General features: G+C 38.3%; 1 protein-coding gene across 1 annotated transcript; it reads left to right on the plus strand.

The window, feature by feature from the left end:
* COCH (cochlin) lies at positions 1-23063 on the plus strand. Its single transcript, XM_072865254.1, has 11 exons — positions 1-25; positions 111-155; positions 5991-6147; positions 15725-15858; positions 17072-17134; positions 18002-18046; positions 18135-18282; positions 19414-19517; positions 20395-20621; positions 21606-22122; positions 22888-23063. The coding sequence occupies exons 1-11, from the start codon at positions 1-3 to the stop codon at positions 23061-23063; spliced, it is 1641 nt and encodes a 546-aa protein (XP_072721355.1).
* The last annotated feature ends 1529 nt before the right edge of the window (positions 23064-24592 follow it).

The following is a 24592-nucleotide window of genomic DNA, read 5'->3' on the forward strand; positions in this document are numbered from 1 at the left end:
ATGTGGCTCGCCCCCCTTCTCCTCGGTGGGTACCACGGGGAGCGGCTCGGGGCCAGCGGGGCGGGCGCGGAGCGTCGCCCCGACCCGACCCGCTCCCTGTCTGTTCGCAGGCGCCTTCCTGCTCTCCAGCCCCGTGCGCGGGAGCGACGGCTCGGGTGAGTTGGCCGCTCTCCTCCCTCCACATCCCCACGGGGGGGGTTTCTCCCTCGGACCGTCCCTGCCCGTCCCTCCCCGCCGGGAGGTGAGGGCGCCGGGGGTCGCCTGGCCGCGGGTGCCGGCCCGGCGCTTCCCCGGCTGCGGCCGCCTCTCGCCGGGACGCGCTTGGAGGCCCCGCGGGGCGCGGGCGCTGCCGCGGACGGGCCGCCCCGGGGAGCGGTGCTTGCGGCGGGGCCGCTGCCGCCGGCGAGGGCTGCGCGGGGGCCGGGCCCCGCCGTGACAGGCTCCTCGGGAGGTGGCCCCGGGGGAGGCTGCGGAGGGGCCCGGAGGATGTCTGGGAACGCTTCCAAACGGGGGTGAAACTGCCTCCTGGCACAGGTCGAAGAAGAGCAGTGGTGACAAGTGTCCCCATCAAGGGGAGTGCTGATAGCGAGAGTGAGTGGGGGTGTGTTTGTGTGTGTTATGAAGGCACTCAGGCAGTGCTTGGCAATTTGAGGATCTCCGGCATATTTTTGACCGTGGAATTGATTAAAAACTTTTTAAACCTGCCCTGCCATTGTTTTGACCTGGAAAGCAAAAGAACATACTTAAGATGCCTAGCAGGGCAGGGGCTGCCTGTTGCACCATGCCCTATTGGACTGCATCCCTGCTGCGGGAGAGTGCGCTCTCCTGGAGCCAGAGTCAATCCACGGGAACCAGGAGCCGTAGGAAGCAGTTGAAGAAATAAAGTGCCAGAAGGACACAAGCGGTTTGCCTGCCCCTTCCAGCGGAGCCTTTCACCAGGGGAGGGCAGGAGCCTCCAGAAGGATGTGCTTCCAGACACAGGCCTGGCCTGCAGAAGGTGAGTGACCTCAAGCTTTTCTGAATGGTTGTTCAGGACTGCACAGTCATTAGGAAGCAGGATTTGCTGCTCCTCTTGTGTTCAATCAAGCATCTGGAAAATTCTTTTGTGCCAAACTGGTAATAGCTATATATCACAGGAGTGCTATAGCTAAAAAGGGGAAAAAAAGATACAGCAATAGAAAACCTACTCCAACCCTAATTCCTTTCCTTTTTTTTTTTACAGGTGCATTACAGATGAAGTGCTGACAGTCTGTCAGGAAACAAGTGAAAAGTTTTCTGTAATGCTTCCTCCCAGGGTTGGAGAAGAAGCCACTGTAATCTAAAGGTATCTGGAACCAGCTAAAATAACATTAAGGGAATACTGGCAAAATGGAATATTGGTACCGGGATGTGTTTGTAATATAAAATGTGAACCGTTACTGTAAGACATTGTCTCTCACCATTATTCTGAGCCTAAATTCAGCAGCATTTGGTTATTGAACTAGAAGCTTGCAGGAACTTTTATAAAAGTGCTTAAATTCTGTTGTTCAAAGTAACGAAAGAACATTCATTTCCTCAGAAATCTACTGTATTTAGGCTCATAACTACTCGGGGAGAACTTAAAGGATCTTATATCTTTCCTTATACTCCTCCTGAAATGCATACAAATACTGCTGAGTTCAACAGTTCTGGTTACCATACACGAGACTGTATGGGTGGGTGAACGTTGGCACGTGATGGTAAGCGAACTAAAGTTGATCAGAAAAGGGCAAGTCTCAGACTGAAATGCATCATATAGCCCTGACCAGATTTTTTAAATCCCATTGCCCTTGTCCAGATCAGGTTATGTACTTAAGATTACATGAATTAGTATGCAATCTGTGAACATGTTTTACAAAATATAAACAGGTATAGTTCTACTAGTAATTCTTTTTTTCTAGTATGGATAAGGTTTGTGGGAGTATTCCTTGCATAAGATGTAAAAAGCAGGCTTGTTTGAATCCTTAAGATAAAGAAGGACTTAAAATCTTCCTGGTTTGCAAAGAAACAATACTAAATACTAAAAGAAATAAGAAGTGTAATAGGGATGAACTTCTCTATTTTGTGACTCATAAAGCTATCTTACTCTTAGGAATCCCTAATTTTTTTGTAATAATGTACATAGAGATTTTTTTTTTCCTTTACATAAACAAACTCTACTTTCTCAAAGCCATGCATGGAAAGTTCAAGATTAGAAAAGCTCAGATTTTGGCTATGTATTTTATTTTTCTAGAGTCTTTTTAATTAGTGACTCCTGTCAAAAATTAAGAAAGAACTTTTGTAGGTGGGCATAAGAAACAGCTATTCAGGGCAAATCACAGTACATGGGATGAAGCACCAAAAAGATGGAAACTGATGCAATGATTGAAAGCATGGTTATCGAATGGATGTTTTAGGAGAGAAGTGAGCCTTGGCTTTTTTTTTTCTTTTTTAGGTCAACAGTGATGGAAGACATTCATCCCTACCTTTAAATATGGCTTAAATCAGGAAGAAATACAGTTTCTTTTCTTTGTACTTTGTTTTTATGGTGTGCCCTGATGTAGTGTGTTTCTGTGAGGCTTAAAGAGTGTGTGTCTTGACAGAATTGGATGATGGTCATTTTATTACAGTTCTGAAGGGCTAATTTTATATCACATAACGTAGGTCTCTAGTCTTCATCAGAATCCGGAATGGGTAGGAGTCTAGGACTGAGTCCTTTCCTGTAAATTACAAGCTTATCTTTCCTTCTTCCAAAACCACATGGATTTAGAGGATTGGATCACATAAGTATCCAGAGAAATGCTTCCACTGCTAGTGCTCTTGGATTCTTCAGTTACAGTGATTAAAACATACGGGTTTTATCTCGGCTACTTATATATATATATATATATATCTATCTCTTTGGCGGTTTCTGCTACGATGAATTATTTTGGATAGACTAACAAAAACAACCACCTTCTTCAATTTTAATAGTAATATCACATATGAAATTTGGGAGAATGATTAGTGTGTAAGCTGGCAAAGAACTATTCTATATTATCTAGTATTCAGACCTGACTAATACATTTTCCTGTTCACAACGGACTACTGTAGTTTCATGGGTTGGATAGCTGATGGTACATTAACTAACAGGGAAAGAACAAAATCCACTGCAGAGTTGATATTGTAAGTCTTAATTTTGGTATCCAGTACTTCTCATTTTGATACTGCACCTAACATTCCTAATGTTAGTCTCATATAATTATAGCTTATAGAAAACTGTATCTACTTACATAGAAAACCAAAATGAAATTGTTGCTTTTTAATTAACAGTATCATATACTTCAAAGTGTGTGGTTTTTACCTCTGTGCTGATCCAACTGAGGTACAAACTGCTAAAGCCCTTAGCTATAGCATGTCACCTCTCCAGTTCACACAGCAGCAACTTGCTCCCTTCCCTCGGAAGCCCCCTCTCATGGTGTAGACAAGGATCATGACAGTCTTTAGGCTGCTAGTACATAAAAATCCCATGGCTGGGCTACAATGGATTTCTGTGTTTTCGTAGCCAGGGAAAAGACAGCAAGTTGTGGGGTTTTTTTTCCCCCCATATTCTATGCTATGTAAAATGTTAGTCTGACATATGACTGTAATTAGTAAGTACCTGGTAGTGAGGAAAATACAGATCTCCAAGTGACAGAGGGTTCATTAACTAGACATGTCTAATTATTGTCTTTGTATGCACAGCCTGCCAAGGAATTCAGTCAAGTACAGTACATTAGCAATGACAGGTACTAAAACTTCCTGTTGCATCTTGCACTTTTGGAGGCTGGAAAAATGTTGCAGAGTGCATGGCACAAGCAGTACCATGGGAGCAGAGATGACCAGTGATGCTCACTGGATATCCTTGGAGGAATCACTGCAGCCTTCCAGCTGCTGTTCTATTCTGATGGTCTTGCTAGTTGTCATTTGGTGGATATTACTTGATTAGTGCCCAGTAATTAGCTAACATGCTTGTAGAACTTTCATGAAAGGATTAGGGGACTCAAGCAGCAAAGCAAATTGACTTCTTTTAGATAACACCAATAATATAGCGCTTTTAACAATGAAAATATGGAGCTTCTAGGTATAAGCATGGTGATTCTGCTTGGTTTTTTAGACTTTTGTTTTTAAGGCAAATGTATAAAACTAAACATGGAGAGGATGTGAGTAGGTAAGACTGTAAGTCCTAAAAGAAACTTCTTTATTTCTTAGGATACTTGAGAATCAGATTAAATCACTTTACTGTGTCTTGCTAGGTAGACAGCTTTTATTATCTTGAGAGGGGAAAAATGAAGAAGTATTTACTGCTTTATTTTTTCTTACTCTGGACTATATAGACATATTTAGCATATTTAAGTCACACCTTTGTGCTGACAAATAGCAGCAAAGATTTTTCAGGAAGATGTGATTAGGTAGTTTAACATAATTTCAGTATAGCATTAATGAGGATTACGTATACTTAAGAGTAAAACTACATGCATGGTGTATGAACATATGTGTTCGATTTATGCAGCCAGAATGAACAGACACACTTCCCTGTGCACCTCCGCTGTAACTGTTCTGCGTTTCAGCTCTAAAGTCAGTGCGATTAGCAGGAGGTATGATCTTTTCCATCCGCTGATGAGGAACAGCATATGCTCCAAATACTTTCAAATACAAGCAGCTTATGTTCGGGTCAGTAAACACCCTAGAGTAAGAGTGGAAAGAATGGGCAGGGAAGCAGGTGAGAGACAGATCACTGATCCCCGAAACATATTCTGTCCTTGGAGTGTAATGCTGTGGTGTATGCACCGATACATTGGCCAGCCTCTGTCAGCTCTCATCTTCATATTGTGAAAAAGTAATACTGCAAGTGCATGTAGAAAAGGTTCTTGCACCTTCTAGTGCTCAGCAAGGGCAAGACGTGCTCTTAGGAAGTTCAGAATAAATATTCAGTCATGATAGTTATGATGCTGGATTGATGTTGACCTAAGCCAAAGCCCTAATTTGCTGTGCTATCAGACCAGCTGAATGTGCTGTCCTATGTAGTAGAAGGATGGTAGTAAGTATCTAAGATAATGACCTCTAAGTCTTCAAAAGAAAAAGCATCAATTTGCCAAGCAAAATGGTATACTGGTGTAAATCTGTGTCTGCATACCTACACTGCACACATGCAAGCACAGTGAAAGCTTAATGATGATAATCTGAGGAGCAACTTTTAAGAAAATCAAGACAGAGTTCTATGTGAAAAATACAGGTGCCTCAGCTGAATAAATAATTTCCGTCTCACTGGGTGAATCTGACAGTCCTTTGCACAGCAATAATGATGTAAACTTCATTGCAATGAATTGATATGAATGTTCTAGATGTTACTATGTTACTGGAGCAAGGAGATGAGTATTCCTTTTTTTTTATGCTGGCCTCAGTAGGATTTATTGAGGAGGCTAAGGGAAATGCTGCTGTCAACCTGCTTCATGAATGCCACTGGAGAGAAGGTTTGGAGTTTCCCTAGTGATTCATAGATGTCTTATGGCTGGAGATTACTGTGGGGATGTCAGAGTCATTTAGTTTCTCCCTTAGAGAGTGCTGCCCGCTCCTGTGTTCCACCAGCCATCAGAGGTCTTCCCCTTGCCCTTCTGTCTCTGCAGTGAACTTACAGATATGAATTGCTTTTCTTCCTGTAATATTCCTTGGATATTATTTTAATGTTGTTTTAGTGTTGTTTGTGCATATTTTTTTACCCTTTCCACCTTTTTCTGCCACTTCTTTCCCATAAATAATTTAAAAGTGTGTTCTTCCTTGTCATAACTGTACATTTGTAAGCTCCAAAGATGTCTTTACAGACATATTGGAGCATAAGATGAGACACTATACCTAATTTCAAATTCAAACATTGCTTTAAGCTTGGAAACTGTAGAGAGATTTAAAAAACAAAACAAAAAACCCCCACCAAACCCTTAAGATTTTCAGGTTACAGGTTCTTCTTTTTTCTTTAGCTTCCACTGCTATCACATGCTTTACAAGAGGACTTGACCTTAGAAAGGAGACAGAAGATGTCCTTTGCCCAGCAAACTGTCCTCTATGGCAATTTTATGTCTTTGGGGATGGAGTTTATGCCTCTCTTTCCAGTATCTGTGGAGCTGCCATACACAGGTAAGTCAGATGATTGCTAATCAATGTGTTAAGCAAGTTTATATAGTCTTGCCACACTTTTAAATCTTAGCCTTTTGATGCCATCATAATAAAGATCTTTCTGGACTTTGGGAGTCCTATTAACTCAATAGGAATGTCATTAGGAGAAGAGAGGACAAGGAAGAAAAGAATGGCTGGGTGGCTTGCAAGTTATCTGAGTTGTGTTTAAGTGTTCCTGAAAACCACTTTATTGACTTTCTCTGAAATGGCACAGCAGCGGATGGACTTTCACTGTAAGGTTGCTTATGTGTCACTGGTAGACACGGAAGGATACAGTGTAAATAGTAACTAATTGGAGAATAAAAGCACATTCACTTTCTGACTTTCATTTACATGACACTTTTTCTGAAATTGTTGAAATCAGTTTAAGCTCCTATGCAAACAGACCTACCCATGGTTTGGCTGAATGTGGTCCATAGACTATTACTTTTAATCAGTGTTACGGCTTTTTTGTTACAGCATTTCTCTTCTGACAGCTGCTTGCTGGGTGTTAGTTTAATTAATGATCTCTTAATTAGACCAGTATCTAGCTGAATTCACTTCTGTATCAAACAGAAAACTAAAGACTAAGAAAAATATCCAGATAACCCATGTTAAATAGCTGTCATTAGAAAAGCAATAATAATTCCACAGGGGAAGGAAAACAGGCTGGCAGATATCTTAGTGAGTTTACCTGGGGTTTTTTGGGTTGTTTTTTTTTTTTTTTTTTGAGGAAGGACAAAGATTTAATTACTTATTTGCAAGGTTAATTCTCTCTTGGATCAATTTTTAATAAGGAAATGTTGGACAAAACCAGCTAGAGACAGTGAGATATCTATTTCGGATGCCTGTGGAAGCCAGACTGATTCCTGACTGTCAGTCTACAGGGAGTTTCAGAATTTGATTTTAACTCTTTGAGACAGCTTTTGGTTATTAAAGGAGGATTCTTGGCTTCATCTATTAGCTGGCTTTACACATGATACTTGTTCACTTAGACCTTTCACAATATGCTTTCTACCACAAAGTAGATTTGAAACTTTGTAAGGTGTTACAACTCTTAAGATAGGACTGACATTTCAGCAACAGAAATTTGGATTAGACATGAATAAAAGTCTAACAATAAGGACAGAGGCTAGATGGCCTGGGATATTATAGGAACTGCAATAGACTGTGCAGTTTCCAAAAACAGATAGACATCCATCTGTCTAGAATAACTAGATAACTATAATTGATCCTATCTTGAAGCAAAAGTACAGACTAGATCATCCTGCCCAAATTTTTCCTTATTTCTGAGAATTCTATAATTAAATATTATGAATATATTTAAAAGTAAGACTTCATCATGCATATAATCTAAATTCCGTGGGCTTCAAGAGGTACTCTTGACACATATCATTATAGTGAGGTATCATACTATATTACAGAGACCTTTTTTAATGTCCTATTCCTATGAATGAGATTTCATTAGCATTTGTGCATTACAACATAAATTATCCAGAATCCCTTCGTGCATCACTGAACTTCTTAAAACTAGTTTTATTTAGCTCCTAGGTACATTCATGTTAACATATACATAACCTAAAGTTAAAACAAACAAACAAATCACACCATCTTATTATATTTGTATATTCCAGATAAGACCAGTGCTGCCCTTGCAGAAAGGCTGAAACTATTCTTAAAAGCTTAAGTGAAACCAAGTGTTTAAAAGAAATGGGGGAATAGTTTCAATCTTTTCTTTTTACCCCCAAGCAACAGAAAGAAACTCTTTCAGAATATATTGATGCTGAACTCTGCTATCAGAGTATTTTTTAGTTAAAAAACCCCCCCTAACATTTTACAGACAAATAAATGACTAGAAGATAAAGAAAGAAAATAAAGGGTTTTTTTGAGTTAACATTCATTGCTTGATACTTTAAATGCCATAAAATACATAATAAGCATTTTAAATAATATTTAGGGGGCTGTCATTATTACCCAGAAACTTATTTAAAGTGTTAATTAAAATCCTATAACTTTTAACAAGACTTCCAAAGTTCAGACTGTTTTTATAGTATTTAAACGCCAAAGTAAACGAAAATGAACTATTTTTTAAAATTGGATTTAAGGAGGTGTTTTGAGTAGAAACTCTGTCTGGGATTTCTCAAATGCTGTAAAGGAGACTAAGAGCTAAGGTACTATAGGCAGCTAGAAAGAACTTGAGAGGTATTGTGGGGGCCTGTGTGTATTTGTTTTTAAAGCTTAAGAGTTAGTTTCAAAGATAATTACATGTCTCCTTGTGTGTTATTGCTAGAACAGGCTTCCTTTCAATCCTTCTCTAAAAAGAATGAATGCCTCTATTCAGTGTGCTTTAAGTGTCTTCATGAGTGTTTAAAAAAAAGTTAAACTTCAGTTCTTCGCTTTTCCTAGTTTAGGTATATACAAAAAGTTTGTGAAAGAATGTCTGGATCAAATGTCTTTTTTTTTTTTTTAAAAAAAAAAGGTTATATAGGAAAACTGAGGTTTCTTCCCATTGTCTTTTTTTTCTAAGACAATGTTTGTATTTAGTGATGTAGCCATTTATTTTAACATTCCATTTCTTTACTGGCTGCCAAAGATGTCTTTAAATAAAGAGAAAAAAAGCTCTTGCTATCAAGACCTTTTTCCAAAGGGATTCAAGACTTCAGTGTTTCAAAAAGTTGCAAAAACTCCTAACCACTTCAACTAGGCAGTGGTCTTGAACCTCCCAGGCCAGTGGCGACTGTGACTGTTAGAGAAGTCCCACCAAGAAAGCTGGTGGGGCTCGGTTCCGTCACAGCTGGGGAATAATTTTACACAGGGAGGAAGTACAAGAAATGGAAGATGCAGATTTCAAGACTTGCATAGTCCTCCCCTAGATAATAAAGCACAGGCATTTATACATCACTTAGCTCTTCACTGAAGTCTGTACCTTATAAAATGTGTGTATTATTGTTCTCCAGCCCAGAAGCATAGGAGTATAGAAAAATCCATATTTTTCTGTAGTAAGTGTCAATATAAATTATACTACTTGTGAAACGTGCACCCCTGTTTGTAAAACCTGCATCTAACAGTCTGTCTCCACAGCCATTGCGAGAACAAGGAGGGCTCTAATAGCAATGAAGGGATTAAAATATACTCACCCTTCTAATCTGTGGTTTCCAGTAAGGATGTAAATTAACAATGTTCAAGTCTTCTGAATATGATAGACTGTAGTAAAGCCTTTTGAAAAAGCAGAATATAGGTGAAAATCTTCTATTTAGGAGAACTCCTGTTTTTTAAGACTACCTTTAAAAGCTACCTAAGGACTACCTTTTTTTAAGACTACCCCTACTACTTGGGGACTATTAGTCCTGTTGGCCTTTCATACTCAGAACAGAATTTGCTACATGAGAAAGTTTCGTTGGTTTTGCTGCAACTATTAGCAGCTGTAAATACTAGTGCTGGTAAAAAAGGATTGATGAGTGGAGGAGAGGTGATAGCTGTTTAGTTCTCAGCTAATATCAGTGCAGGCTGCAAAATCCAACAAAAACATAGAAAATACTTGCTCTTCCTCGCTCTGTGTTGCAATGGCTAAACTCCATATTGGTGTCAAAGTAACTCCAAGAAGATATTGCTAATAGGTGATCACTGGAATTTGCTGTTATTGTGATGTAACTAGACACGTGATTTGAGAATTTCACGAAATTCTTCCAAATAACTGAAACAACCACATCTAGTTTAAAACTAGGTATACCCTACATTACATTGCACGGTGAGTGCAACATAGCTCTATACCTTAAGCACTGTTGAGTACCAGGCCTGTGCCACCACAATGACTGTTGCTGTTATCTCATAGAAAGCACAGTCAGACAACTATCCACCATTTCAAGAAGCATCAGTCTTGGGAGCAGTGCTTATTTATTTCTTTTAAACTGAAAATGATTGTGTGAGCATGGGTCAGTTCCCCCTTCCACATACACTCCAGTTTGTGTACCGGCTCCAAACTGAGGCCTGATTCCTTAATTTTATATAAACCAAATAATGCTTATTCCTATGAGTAGTTCCATTACTGTGAGGCAATTATTAACACAAGAAAATGCTATATAATGCATGTAAAGAATTTAGCAGAATTCAGCTATGAACAATTCTGGATACTACGGATGAATAAGCTTTCTGCCTGTTTTAGTTTGTTATATTTGGCTTTTTCTCTCCTTTTTCTCTCCTTATTTTATGTGTAATTACTCTCAGGACACAGAATATTTATTTAATATTGTTCTTTTTCTGGGCAGAAGAATAAAAGATTTATTTGTCGGGGAAAGAATGGAGAACCTCCTACCAGGTTGACACTATGTAGGCATGTAGAACTGAGTTAAATCTACCACTGAGTGATTAATCAGATTAATAATCAGAAGGTCAAATGAAGGACTAGGTTCTCAGCTTGTGCAGTTCTGTTCTAGTGCCAATTCCACTAAATGGAGACCTAGCCCAATGTGGTAGTGTTTAGATGCTAAATAGGCATGTAAGCTTTTTCCTAACCTTCCTAACTAGTCACAGGGCGGAACTATTTCTAATTAAACATCGGGGTCCCAGAACTCAAGTGTAACAAAAGCATATCATGGTATTACCAAGCTGGCCACAAAGTGACCACAAACGCAGATGATGGCCCCTGAGCTGCCCTAGTGTTTGCTAGAAGAATATTGACAAAAAGGTTGTCTGGCCAGAGGGATTTCTGAGCAGCTGTAGATCCCCTGGGAAACTTTGGTCTAGTGCCCGCTTCTGCTGCTGAGCCTTCTTTCCTGCCAAAAGCAATAGGGGTGCGGAGGAAACAGAAAGAGCGCACAACCTAGGGGGCCAGAGGATGCCGGCGTGCGACCCTGAGCAGCTCTGTATCAGGGACTGAAGGCAATCAGGCAGCAGTAGGGGACTGCAGCTTGGAGAAAGGGAGGATGCTCCTTGGACCCATGGAGAAAGGTGGATGATGTGGAAGGAGTTTGACGCAGCTGCTGATAGTAGGAAGGAAAGATGGGAATCTGGGTAATTCAGCTGTTTTGTCTTAAGTCCCTGAGGATAACTGTTTTCATCCAAGGACGCTATAGGAAATGCCAGCTGCTATCACAACTAGCACTCTGTTAGCAACGGGAACAGGAACTTTCGGGTCAAAATTATGCTCTTGGGTAGGATGGCAGGCGTTCATCTTTCTGCTCTCTCCCTTCTGCTGAAAGAGCAGATAGCCTACCTATAGACATATATGATAAGCATAATGATTAGCATAAAAACGTACCATGTGAGTTTCTGAGCAAACATTTTTCTTCTGGGCTGCAAGACTAAATCAGCTCAATATGTACTTCTTCTAACAGCCCAGTTGCAGTGCTGCTGCCCTTGGGCTTGGGACCTTTCCTTGGCATAGAACATTTAGTCTATGTTCAAATCTATTTCTCTTCACTCTTTAACACTATTATACAACAAGGGGAAAAACAGTCTTTGTCTATTTCACTGACAATGTTTTGTTATCTTTAGACAATTTTATCTAGCTGATCCTTACCTTACACTTAGAGCTAAGCACATTTAAGGGAATAGCTACTTGGTTTCATTGCCAACACTTTTAAACAAGTCAATACCTTATAATAGAAAAATAGTGTATAACAGCAAAAAGTCCTCTCTCCATTGGCCAAATCTGTCACCACTCTTACAAATTCTAAAAAACAATGGAAAATTTACCCAGAGGAAAAGGATTTTCACCAGGTGAAAATCTTGTTTCCTCTTTCTTTTAACAGAAGATGGTATTTCAGCTTTTTACTGCTAAGATCACTGACCGCCGTTACATCTATAAGGGTCATCTTCCATGGTTGGAAGAGTCTCTTTGTGGTGTAGGCATCAGTTTTGATGTGCAGGCTCCTTGAAAAATGTGTTCAAAATTCAGCAAAGGCAAGCCGTGAGAGTGCAGATAAACAGTTCTTGCACTTTACTTTGAGGAAGTGCATGAGGCTCTAAAAAGCTTCAATCCCATCTGCTCGTTTACCTCAATTCAGATTTTTAAGTATGTTTTAGATGAAATTCCTATATTTCATAAGATCTTCCCATATCTTCTGCTGCCCTTGGCCAGTATACTTCTTCCAGGAGCTATTGTGCAGTGAAGTACTAGATTGCTTCCTCATGTATCTGCTTTTCTGTTTAATTTGTGTACGTTTTTGAGTGGAAAAATACCATTTAGGTATAAATTATGATTTGTTATTAACAGTGAAGCTAGGCAAGAGAAGGGACTGACAGCTTTTATATGAAGTTGTCGCCAAGCAGCGCGGGCAGTAGCATGGAAGGTAGTGAGTAAGGAAGTGAAAGCTGTTCCTGGAAAATCTGCAGAGTTCCAGTTTAATCAAAACAGCCATGGCACGCAAGTCAATCGCACAGGAGCAGAGAACAGTGCTGAAAATCAAAGCAGACTGTAATGACATAAACCATTCTGAGGAAATGCATAGGCACTTCTTCACTATTTAAATACCACTGCAGATCTACACAGGATGAATCTCACTTTTAAAGTCAATTGTAAATGATTGTGGAAAGGAATTTGCCAATCATTTGATTCAGAATACAAAGGCAGATTCACAATATGGTTTATTCCACTTCACCATATATGAGCGTGCACTCTGAGTAAGCTTGCTGGAAGAAACATCCCAAGTAAAACCAAAGAGATTGTAAAAGATGGCTTAAACAGCTGTTAATTTACCTACAGAAAAAAATGGCAAGAAAAGAGGAATAACTTTCATAAAGATGCAGTTCATGTTATGTTTACATCTAATCTCAGCCCCCCACTTGCATTAAAAATATCAGAGCTGTTATATAGAAGTAGTGTATCTTCAGAAGGCAGTCCAGAGTTTTGACTTGTGATGAAATACACTATCACATTTTTTCAATAAGGAGCATAAATAGATAAGGAGCAAATAAATCTACTCTGGTTTCAGTGGAAAGCTTCCAAATTCAATGGAGAGTATCTAGATATTTTTTCTTTTCCCCTAGAATGATTACATGGAAATAAAAATGAAAAGACCAATAGACAAAATGGAACCATACAGGCAAAAGTGGTCACACTGTGACTAAAATAAGCTGAAATCATTGCTTCCAGGAATAATTCTTAGGCTGAGCTTTTCGTATGAATGTGTTCTTGAGTTTAATTCAGCCAGTGCTCAAAGTTGCAAGTCCACAACAAAGGAAGGAGGAAGAGATACTAAGCTCTTCTTGGGAGCTAATTTGGGCATAGATTAGGTATGCTGATGCAAGCCCCAAGTAGCTTTGCTAAAATTGCAAGTATAAACTTAAACTGGGAACTGCTCCAATTAAACACAATATATTCTATTTCTGACACATATTTCTTTATCCATTAACACTGAGACACTAGTGAAGGCTTGAATGCCAAGGAGAACCAGGTACTGGAGAAGAAAATTATGTTCTAATTAGACTGAAATATTCTAAATATATTAATGTGTTATTTTTCTCCAAGATAATTTTGCCATACTGAATTTTCCTGTCCTTTAAAAACAACCAGTTAGAGGCTCTGGTCTGATTTTTCTCTCACTGTTTTTTAAAGAAATGTAAAGTGCTGTTTGTATTTGCCAACTTTATAATCTGATTTTAAACTCATCCAGGGTAACTTTACTAAAGCTCCTCTGTCTATATATTGTATACAGTATTGCTGGATGAGAAAATATCTGTATATATTGAAACTCCTATCATCATCTTCCAAGCTGCAAGAATTAAATATATATAACCACAGTTCAATTTAGAAATGCAAATCATGTCCATGAATGAGGAATGTATTTTAACAGCAGTCCACAAGGAGATTTATGTGGAAGCTGCCTTTGCTACAGATACCCAGAGCTCTCATTACCAGAAATATATGCAAGATTCTCTAAACTCTGGTCTTGATTATTCTACTTTCACAATGTTTTAAATCAGATTAGGCCAGGATATCTTTTCAAGCAGGAAGCCAAAGATAAGGAAAATAAACATGAAGGTGCACATTGCTATGTTTAAATAGTCTTGAAATGGTTGTTTGTCTCCCAAAGTACTGTACCTGCCCAAGGACTACAAAGCATCAAGCTTTTATTCCCTCTTAGAGAAGCTCAGTGTTGAATTTTGGCCTCTTAAAAATAATAACTGTTGTTTCAGTAGCACATAGAAAGAGATCTGAACAGTTCTGATGCCTGTTCTTGTCACTGGAGGTATCCAAATACAACCAACCACAAGAGCCTCTCTTCCTGCAAAAACAGTGAAGTTCTCTCTGGGCTGTTTTAACCCTGAAGTTTCCTAAATGCATAAATCTATTGTCCTGCTGGGTATCCACACACTCCTCAGCCCATAAGCATCAGCAAGCTTTTCAAACTTGCTACTCCCTTATTTGTCTCGGATGGCAGGACAGATCCAGTAGGCAATCTCAAAATCTGTTTGTTGAATCATGAAATAAAACTCAACAAGGGCAAAATGGCAGTGGCCCTCTCTAAGAACTAGACTATGACCTCTAAAAACTTGTCTAGGGTCTGGGTGGTTTAGGTTCAACTCTCTTCTCAATTTTGGAAAACTTCCTCCATAGATTTTGCTACAAGTTTTCTTGTCACTTCTGCATTTCTGAACTGATCCTTCTAGTAAGGCATTAAGGAGTATAATAGTCTTATAATACTGAATATGACTTTATAAGATATTTTAATCAGTAAGCTTCTTGGTATTTGTTCTGAATTTTTTTTTTAATTAATCCATTATAACTGTATATTAAGGATGCATTGCAGTATGCTTAAACTAATGAAGTTAGCTATGACTTGTTAACTATTACCTAAGTATTCAAAATTATGAAGCTGCAATTTGGTATGTTACTCTACATCTCTGTCAGTGAAAATTACACAGTTGAATTGCATCTACTGTTGATATACTATTTCCAAGTCCAGGCTGAAAGCAATCCAGAATCTTACATGGATTGAGTTATTAACTTGCATTTATTTATTTCATTCATTTCAGATTTCACATTTAATGTTTACTACAGGTGAATAAGAAGAATAAGATGCTTTAGGTTCTGTTCTTATAATTATCAGTAATCTGATGGCTGCTATCAATAATGTCTATTTCTGACTTCGGTCTGTAGTTGCATACCAAGATATCCTACCTATCCATTACCACTATAAACAGCATTTTTTCTTCCCAGTTTTCTTAGCTTTGGTCATTTTGTAGTTAAGTATGCTGAATTTTGTTTCAGTTACAAATATTCATGAGGCGTAATGAGCTCAAATACGTTTTGCTGGAGCTCTTTCCTTTAGGAACTGATACGTCATTGAAACATCACTTTTCTGCATCAGTCTGAACATTGCCAGAATTTTAGAATTTCCTGACCTTTTTTTCCTAAGTCTGTGTGGTGCTCTGCAGAACAGCTTCTTTTAAAAGCCTTTTCAGCAATTTATAGCTGGTTTTAGCCTGAACACAACTGCCTGCCTATATGGCATCTTTTTCAGGAGGCTAGTGTCCAGTGTACTAATGATGGTATAATTGTATTGCATTGTCTTGTGATTAAAGTGTCTGATTTATAACAACTCTTTTTGCGTCTCAGAGGGGTGATCACCAATGCAGGAGGAGCTGTAAGGGTACATACTCTCCCAGGACAGGAAAACTACCCTGCTGTAAAAGCCAATGGGATCCAGTCTCAGGTGCTCGCTAGATGGGCTTCGTCCTTCTCAGTGACTCGTAGGTGGATCACACTTATTATTTTGCAAACTGTATTTGAAATATTAACAGAAGTCTAGGAAAGTGCTTCAATGCTCCTGTATGCATAAACAAATGTGATTGCTATCTGAAGTGTAGTAACAAAAGTTTTCACTTTTAACTCATTTATCTTCATTTTCCCACTATTTCCTTAAAATACTATTCCAGCTAGACTAGCTAGTCTGTAGCAGAAGCTGATACATAAAAATGGATCACAGTTAGTTACAATATAATGACACGATAGCAGGCAGTTGACAGTGCAATTGCACGACAGTTTAAGCTCATATAAGTCAGTGCTTTGATCCTGCTATTGCAGTCCTGTCCTCCTACTGCTTCCAGCCATATAGTTTTATCCCTTCTTTCCCCCTGCCTGCCTTTATGCAGGCAGTAGCACTTGTCAGGCCCTTCAAAGAGCTTGTGCAGCATTCCCTGCAAACAGAACACCGACCCTCCAAAAATAGGAATAATGTCAACTTAGATGTGATTTGGTCATTAAGCTACAGTGTGACATAGTGTTTTTTTCAGAAGTTTTTGCCCACGTAGTTGACATACTGTGCCTAATTGCAAACCAGCTATCATGCCCTGCCACTTGGGTAAGGTTAAACCACCCTCACAAAAATGTATAAAGAAGCCTACTGGTTATATATGTTGTTGTGGTTTCAAAAATAATAAAGTATGTGTGTGTTTTCTGGTATTTTCTTTCAAAGTTCAGGAAACAAATCTCTCTAATGCATTCTTATTGTTTACATAGATAAAATTCAGCCTACTATCTCTAAGAGGCTACTAATCCTTGTATAGTGTCCATTGCAAATTAATAGCTAAGAACTTGGAATTACAGGTGCTTTTGGTGAGGTTGTAAGTGAAATCCACTTCTCCAGATGGAGTCCTGAATGTATCTGCTAGAAATAATATCTGCTATAGTTCAAAAATTCTCATCAATTAGATACGTTGTAGTTACTCATCAGCTGCTATTGTTTCAAATGCAGAAGCTCAAAGGAGAAGTTTACTACCTGTAAAACAGGGAGTGCAATACTGGATTGCACCAAAGGTCTGTCTAGGCCCGCATCCTACTCCAAGAGTAACTAATGGCAGGTGATGAAGAAAGGTTATTGGAAATATAGCACTCTTCAAGCACTTGTAATTTCATCTAAATACACTGAAATACAGTAAATTCATTCTTCCAATATTTTAACAGGTACTAAGAGCACAGCACTTGAAGCAGTTGGGCAATCAGTATCAACAGCACGTCCTTCTACAGGTATGAAATCCCCGCAACAAGGGAAGTCTCCTGTGATAAGATGCGCTACAGTGTGTGAATCCCTGACTAAAATGCCGTGTTTCATAGGATTTGTTTATTTTTAAAGAAGAAAATATATACAATATCTGGTTTTGCAGTATATCTTTCATCAGCAAAAAGAGGAATCATTTGTAATTGAGGAGATTGATTCTGACTTCAGTAATGTTCATGTAAATTAAGAAAAACTGGAATGAATTTAGAAAAGTAATACGAATAACAGAAAGGAAGGAAAGAGTTCATGAGCTCATGTACTATTCGTTCCTATTAAACAACAGAGAAGACAGACAATGCATTCCTTCTTACAGAACTACTCAACAGCTGAGTGCTGTCAGGACTTATATAGCAGAAATTTAGAGGTTATGTGAATTTCTCCAGAGAAAATGCTGCCAGTAAAAGGCTAGATCCGTTTTTATGAAGGTTAGTGGTATGTAAATACTGGACTTGGATCTTGTTTGTGAATAGATGGTTTGCTTTACAGTTGAAGTCACAGTTTGCTTCCAAGCCATTAAAACTGCACGCTGTACAGCAGGATTGCTAACTGAGAAATGGTAGCGCTTGGGACGGTGAGCTACAGCAACCCACCCAGCTTTCCACGTTTCAGGAATCAGCTAGACAGGTGTAGAAAGGAAGGTTAAACTATTTAATTTTAAAAAGAATATTCTCTACAGAGCAAAGCAGCAGTAGTGCAAGTTTAATAATTAAACCAACTGACAGTTCTTACTGCAGATAGATTGCAATGTAATTCTTGGAGTCTGAGCTTTTTCTGTTTCACTTTTGGCTGTTCATCTTGTTGTTCTTAAATGATCCATGCTGTTTCCTTCACTGAAGGTAAAAGACCTAAGAAGCCACTTGATAAAAAGGCTGGAAACAAAGGTAGGAACCCACAGATTTACCTTTTGCAAAGCAAAATCCTAATCTTTATTTGGTGTTAAGTAAGTCTAATTATTTTGGATGTTCACAGACTGTAAAGCTGATATTGCATTTCTCATTGATGGAAGTTACAACATTGGCCAACGTAGATTTAATTTGCAGAAAAACTTTGTTGGAAAAGTAGCTATGATGTTGGGAATTGGAACGGAAGGGCCTCACGTTGGAGTTGTACAAGCCAGGTAAGAACAGAACTATACAAAATATAACTGAGTGATTAATAAGAGAAATCAATTAATATATCACTCCCTATTTTGCAGATCAGTATTCACTCAATAATGGCAGATGAATAGCAAGAGAAAATGAACCCTTTCTAGCTGTAGTAGTGTTTGCTCTGTGCTACATTGAGATGTCCATGTGGAACGGGTGAAAAATTTGATCACCTGCCTCTGTGATACTTGATATTTGGATAGAGAGAGCAGCCGGACTTTTCACAGCCCCTCTGCTGCTGACAGTTTTGTAGGTCATCTTCGTAAAACAGCAGAAAGCACCCTGCAAAGGAGAGATGGCTCTTTAAAAATTGTAGAGAGAGAATTGTCACAAATGGCTATGTACCCATACAAAACAAAAAACTGCTCTTGCCAACCTGTAGGTTACTACAGCTAATATTTTCAAATTGTAAATGGTCACTTTTTTATTTTGAGACTACTCATACTACTATGTATGTTCACAGGCTGCGAAACAATCTGAAAGCAACATCCAATGTGTTGGTAAAAGGTTTTTTGGAGCCACAGCTCAGTTTGCTCAGCAGTAGCAGTTTTCCAAGGCTTAACCACTTTAGCTAGGAAATTAGTAGGAAATTTGTTTCCTACTATAAATCAAAGGTGAAATCTGGAAACTTAGTGTTGCTAAAATCTTTCATTTCTTAGATGGAGTCAGTAACTAACTTAAAACTTCTCAAATTAAATAACTCAGACTGTTTGCATTTCACAGGAATTCTTTAAAAACAAGGTATTTCTCATACAAATAGTGGAAAACCTGCCAATTTTCAATTACACAAATGCATTTAGTTTAACATCTGGCATGTTCTAAATTTTTTCCTGTATGTATTTTCAACCTAATGTTTTCAGCTGCTTGATAAGCATAAGAATCAATCTGTTCTTAATTTACACACCCAGCTAAATAATTCCTCTTGCTAAGGATTGTAAGAATTATTGAGTGAGGATCATACTTCTATTTTAGGAATTAAAAATATAAAGAAGATTGTATATTACCAAGAACAAAATGATTCAAAGTGTATTTTAGCTTGCTAATGCCATAGCGATATGAAAAGTGAACTCCATGCTTTATTACTCTGTTTCATATTTCTACAGTGAACATCCAAAAATTGAATTCTATCTGAAAAACTTCACTGCTGCGAAAGAAGTTTTGTTTGCTATAAAGGAACTAGGGTTCAGAGGAGGCAATTCTAACACAGGTGAGTTCATACCTCCATGCAAGTAGAAATTATTTATTTACATTTCTAAATACAAAATTATTTTAATATACATAAGTATGCATATATATATATATATACACACACTGAAGTTCTTATAATTCAGTTAGGCAAGTAAGTGTTTTAAATGCCATGCTCATCTTAGTCAGGTTCAACATTTTTTCACTAGAACATTGCCACATCTTCCATTTCATTTCCAGAAGTTAGGGTTGCTTATTACACATTTAATTAGAGCAGAAGTGCAAATATCACTTCCTGCATTTAAACAGTAATCAATTTTTCACTAGTAACAGAGTGATACCTTGAGACAAATTCATCTCTAAAAGGCTTAGCATTTCATTCTTGTTGAGTTGCTAATTAAAGAGTTAGAATAATCTTGGAATTAGTAGTAAGTGGTTGTGAAGAGATGTTTGCCAAATGAGGAAACTGAGCATTCCAAATACATTACATTTCACAAGCTACATTTGAGTAGCTCCTCAACTTTCTTCCTTCCAATTCGTTTGGCAGGCTCTAATATATCTATCTCCTAGTATGAAACTAGACCTGTGGGTGAAAAAATGTCAGTGGTTTCTTCCTCAGCTTTATCTGGGGGAGTGGGGTGTTTGTGGGGGGTGGTTTGGGGTTTTTTGAGGTTTTTCTTGTTTCTAACTTATAGGTTGCTCAAGCTTCAGTTATTTGATAATTTTGATATTTGAAATTTGATAATTCAAATTTCCCGGGACACTATTTTGCTTTTACACTAGGTTACACTACACTAGCCCTGTAGTCATAACCAAAATCCAGCACAATTTCATATAGGAAACTGGTATCAGAATGTAATTGCATTATTTCTTCATCTTCTTTTTCTGTTCAAAACTAGGCAAAGCTTTGAAGCACACAGCTCAGAAATTCTTCTCTTTAGAAAACGGAGCACGCAAAGGAATTCCCAAGATCATTGTAGTGTTCCTAGATGGCTGGCCGTCAGATGATATAGAAGAAGCCGGCATAGTGGCCAGAGAATTTGGAGTCAATGTATTCATTGTATCTGTAGCAAAACCCACAACAGAGGAGCTGGGAATGGTACAAGACATTGGTTTTGTTGACAAAGTAAGAGAGAAAAATCATTGTACGTTTTTCAGTCATGGGTATGTTTCTAGAGAATTTACTCCATGCTAAAATCTTAATGAACTAATTCTGTCATATATATGTATGGATGTGTATATATATAAATATATAAAAAAAATTAAAATATTATCTCAAAAACACCAGTGAAGCTATCCCTGCTTATAAGTGATTTAAAAGAATATCACTAGGAAGCCTAAAGAAACACTGGTTTTTTTCCTGCTGAAGGGGGATACACAAAGGTACTGAAGTGCTACTGCTGTCCTCCCAGGTCAGTCTTGGCCAGGCTGCAGCTCCTGGACTTTGTAATTACATGAAGATTCTCAGAGTAGGAGATTTCCCTATTGTAGGTATGGCTAAATGTGTCAAAGGCAATGAAACACAGATACGATATCTCCTATCCTGAAATGGCAGACGGGGAGGCATATCTTTCAGTACCTGCTCTATGGAGGATTATTTACTTACTTTCACTACAAGGAGGACAGGAAAGATTGAAAAACACATCCTAACAGGTTCACATGCAAGCCATTCATCGTGGATGAAGAGTTTTGGATGTTGCTCTGGATGAGTTAGAGTAGGAATTTGAACAGAGATCTTCTATTCTCACATGAGCTTTCTAATCACTAGGTCTCTACTAACTCTCCAGTGAGAAAACCTCTCATTTTTCACAGGGAGGTTTTAGATGTTTAATTTCAGCAGAAAATTCACAGCTTGGAGCATGAGCAGAATGCAGCACTACAGCTCTGCTGCTTCCAGGCACAAGATAGCTTGCTGCCCACCAACTTCAACTGCAGGTGTTTGTTTGTCCTAAATTTCTTCACAAACAAACAAGCAAAAAACCCACTGAAAACCCCCACCATCAGGCTCCATTTCTAAACTACCTTTGAAAGAAAATCACATAGATGTCTGATTACTATCCATACAGCTGCTGTGTCAGTACTCACTTCTTGACTTTTTGTTTTCAAACAGGTTGTCTGTCGAAACAACGGCTTCTTCTCTTACCAGATGCCCACCTGGTTTGGTACTACCAAATACGTTAAACCTCTTGTCCAAAAATTGTGTTCGCACGAGCAGATGTTGTGTAGCAAGACATGCTACAACTCCGTCAACATCGGTTTCTTGATAGATGGTTCCAGCAGTGTCGGAGACAGCAACTTCCGCCTTGTGCTTGAATTCGTCAGCAACGTTGCAAAGGCTTTTGAGATCTCCGACATTGGTTCCAAGATTGCAGCTGTGCAGTTCACATACGATCAGCGTACTGAGTTTAGCTTCACAGACTACACCACGAAAGAAAAGGTCCTCTCGGCTATCCGGAACATTCGCTACATGAGTGGTGGCACTGCTACTGGTGATGCCATTACTTTCACAACCAGAAATGTATTTGGGCCAATGAAAGATGGACCTAACAAAAATTTCCTCGTTGTTTTGACTGATGGTCAGTCTTACGATGATGTTAGAGGACCTGCTGCTGCTGCACAAAAAGCAGGTATATGATGTATCTTTAAAAGCAGTGGAAGCTGATTCATGCTATTTCTGCTGTATTGTAAATGTTAAGATTTTAAAGTTTGCAAATACAGCTCCAGTGAGGGAATCAAGTATCATACTTATTTATTTTAAATTCAGCAAAATGTAAGCCCCAAGGAACTGTTTTCCATTAGGATGAAAAAACCCAGTGCTATGGATAGAGCCAGGTATGAGTAGACCCACTCATGGCATCTTAGTAAAAAACATACACCCAGTCTTATTTCCCTAAACGGAAGAGAAATTAGTAGGTTAAAAATAAAGAACCAAGTAGTGAAGCTCCAATCAGTGATGCCATCCAATACAGCATGACTCCTGCTCTCCATCATCATCTAGGAAGGAAATAAGCAGTGTTGGCCAAAAAGCTTATTGGGCTGCTGATGCTTGAAAGCACTAAGCGTACGGAAAGGATTCAAATTTATTTTCAAAATCATTTTACACAGTGTTACAATGTCAGTCTTGAAACACAAGTAACTGCTACATTCATATGCGTCACTACAAAAACAACTAATACGCTAGCTCTTAAGATACTCCATATTTCCTTCAGGATTTTTACTGAGACAAGTCTTCTAATTCTTGATATTTAGTGGCAAAATCTAATCATTTTTGACAGACTGCAGGTATTGAAACACGCTTTTCTGATCCAGATTAATTAATGGATGTAGAAATGGCTGTTTTTCTTGTATCAATAGGCAAAATTGTCTTAACTATTATTTTTTTTTAATTGTAGGAATAACAGTCTTCTCCGTCGGTGTTGCCTGGGCACCTCTGGATGATCTGAAAGACATGGCTTCTGAACCAAGAGAATCTCATACTTTCTTCACTAGGGAGTTCACAGGATTGGAGCAGATGGTTCCTGATATTATTAGAGGCATCTGTAAAGATTTTATGGACTCTAAACAATAAAGCAAAAATCTGCTGTTGGATATTACTACTTTGAAACTAAAAATCATGGAACTGAAATGGTCCCTCTAAAGTACAGATGTTTTATTCTTATATACACTATCATAATGCAAGGGAAGAAAGGTGGCTACTTTTTGTTTCTGTAGTCAATCAAGGATTCTTGTGAGCTTGTTAGAAGTTGTACTTAATACTGGAATGCAGAATTTGGCCAATGGCTATTATTTTCAATACATATATAGTATCCCCAAATTTAAAGCTATGCATATTGTGCACTTAAGGCTATCAGATATCAGCAGAGGAAACAATACAGCTCTGACATTTTTGCTGTCAGTTGCTAGATGTCTTCTTACAAGTTAAAAATAATATAATTTTAAATACATGGTACTATCTTCTATAAGCCTTCTGTAGCTTACGATTCTGTACCTTTTCAAGGAGTTCTGCTGATAGCGTGAAGTACTTTCAGTGCTTCAGTTGCACAACATCCATTATTGCCAGGCAGTTTAAGAAAAGGCAAGACAGATTGTAGCTAAACAGTCTATTTTTACTAGTTGAGGTTTTGCTATTGTGAATGATACTGCCATCTGGTTGGCAAAGTTTACATCAAAAGACAATTAACTTCTACCCACAGATTTCTGTGGAACTATGTTGTCTGATTCTTTTGGCATGGATTTTGAAAGGTAATTAAGGCACAGTAGTTCTTTTTGAGGGTCTGGATCCTAACATATTAGCTGATACTACTGCTTCCTACACCACTGAAGTCAACAGTGGTATTCCTAATATATCTGATAACTGGATTTTTTCCTGTCTACCGCCCTGTACTGTCTTGATTTTACAAAGCTGTTATTGGCTAGACAGCTAGAGACAGGAATCTTGGGCAGATTAAGTTAGACCACACACTGGGAACTGAAAGCATTCAAATTCAAATCCAAAAGGTATCTATCTATCTCAGACCTTGAAACCTAACTGATTTATACCAGATTACATAGTTAGGAAAGAAGAGAGTAGGCAGACACGTAGTGGGATTCAGTAGCTCACAGAATAACAACTTCCTAATGCTAGTAAAAACATCTTTAAAGATGTGTGAGGTTCGCTGAAGATGAAACAATGGTTTTCTTGAAAAAAGGCTTTAATTTGATTACATACCTAGTAATGTGTTCATATATTTATACCTACATGTGTGTGGTTAAAATGATGCAATATTCACCAAGTTATTCCAGATTCCTCGTGTGAATAACAGACTTCAAATATTCTTTAGAAAATAAAGTTTTTTGCAAGGGAAATATATAGCAGAAAACAAAACAGCACTTTCCCTACCAATCTAGGGTTTCCCTCTACCCCCTGCCCCCTGCTATTGATTGTAAAATTTGTAGTAATTATGGAGTGGCACAGAAGGGATTGTATTCATCAGGCTTTTGTTGTGCATTTTTTAATAACTTATGACTGGCTATATATTACACTAAACATGAATGGCAAAGATGCCTTGTATTTTTCTATTAATTGTTATCCTTAATTTTGTTATATGTTTATAGATA

The sequence above is a fragment of the Ciconia boyciana genome, chromosome 6 (genome assembly GCF_034638445.1).
Source record: "Ciconia boyciana chromosome 6, ASM3463844v1, whole genome shotgun sequence".
Taxonomy (NCBI): Eukaryota; Metazoa; Chordata; class Aves; order Ciconiiformes; family Ciconiidae; genus Ciconia; species Ciconia boyciana.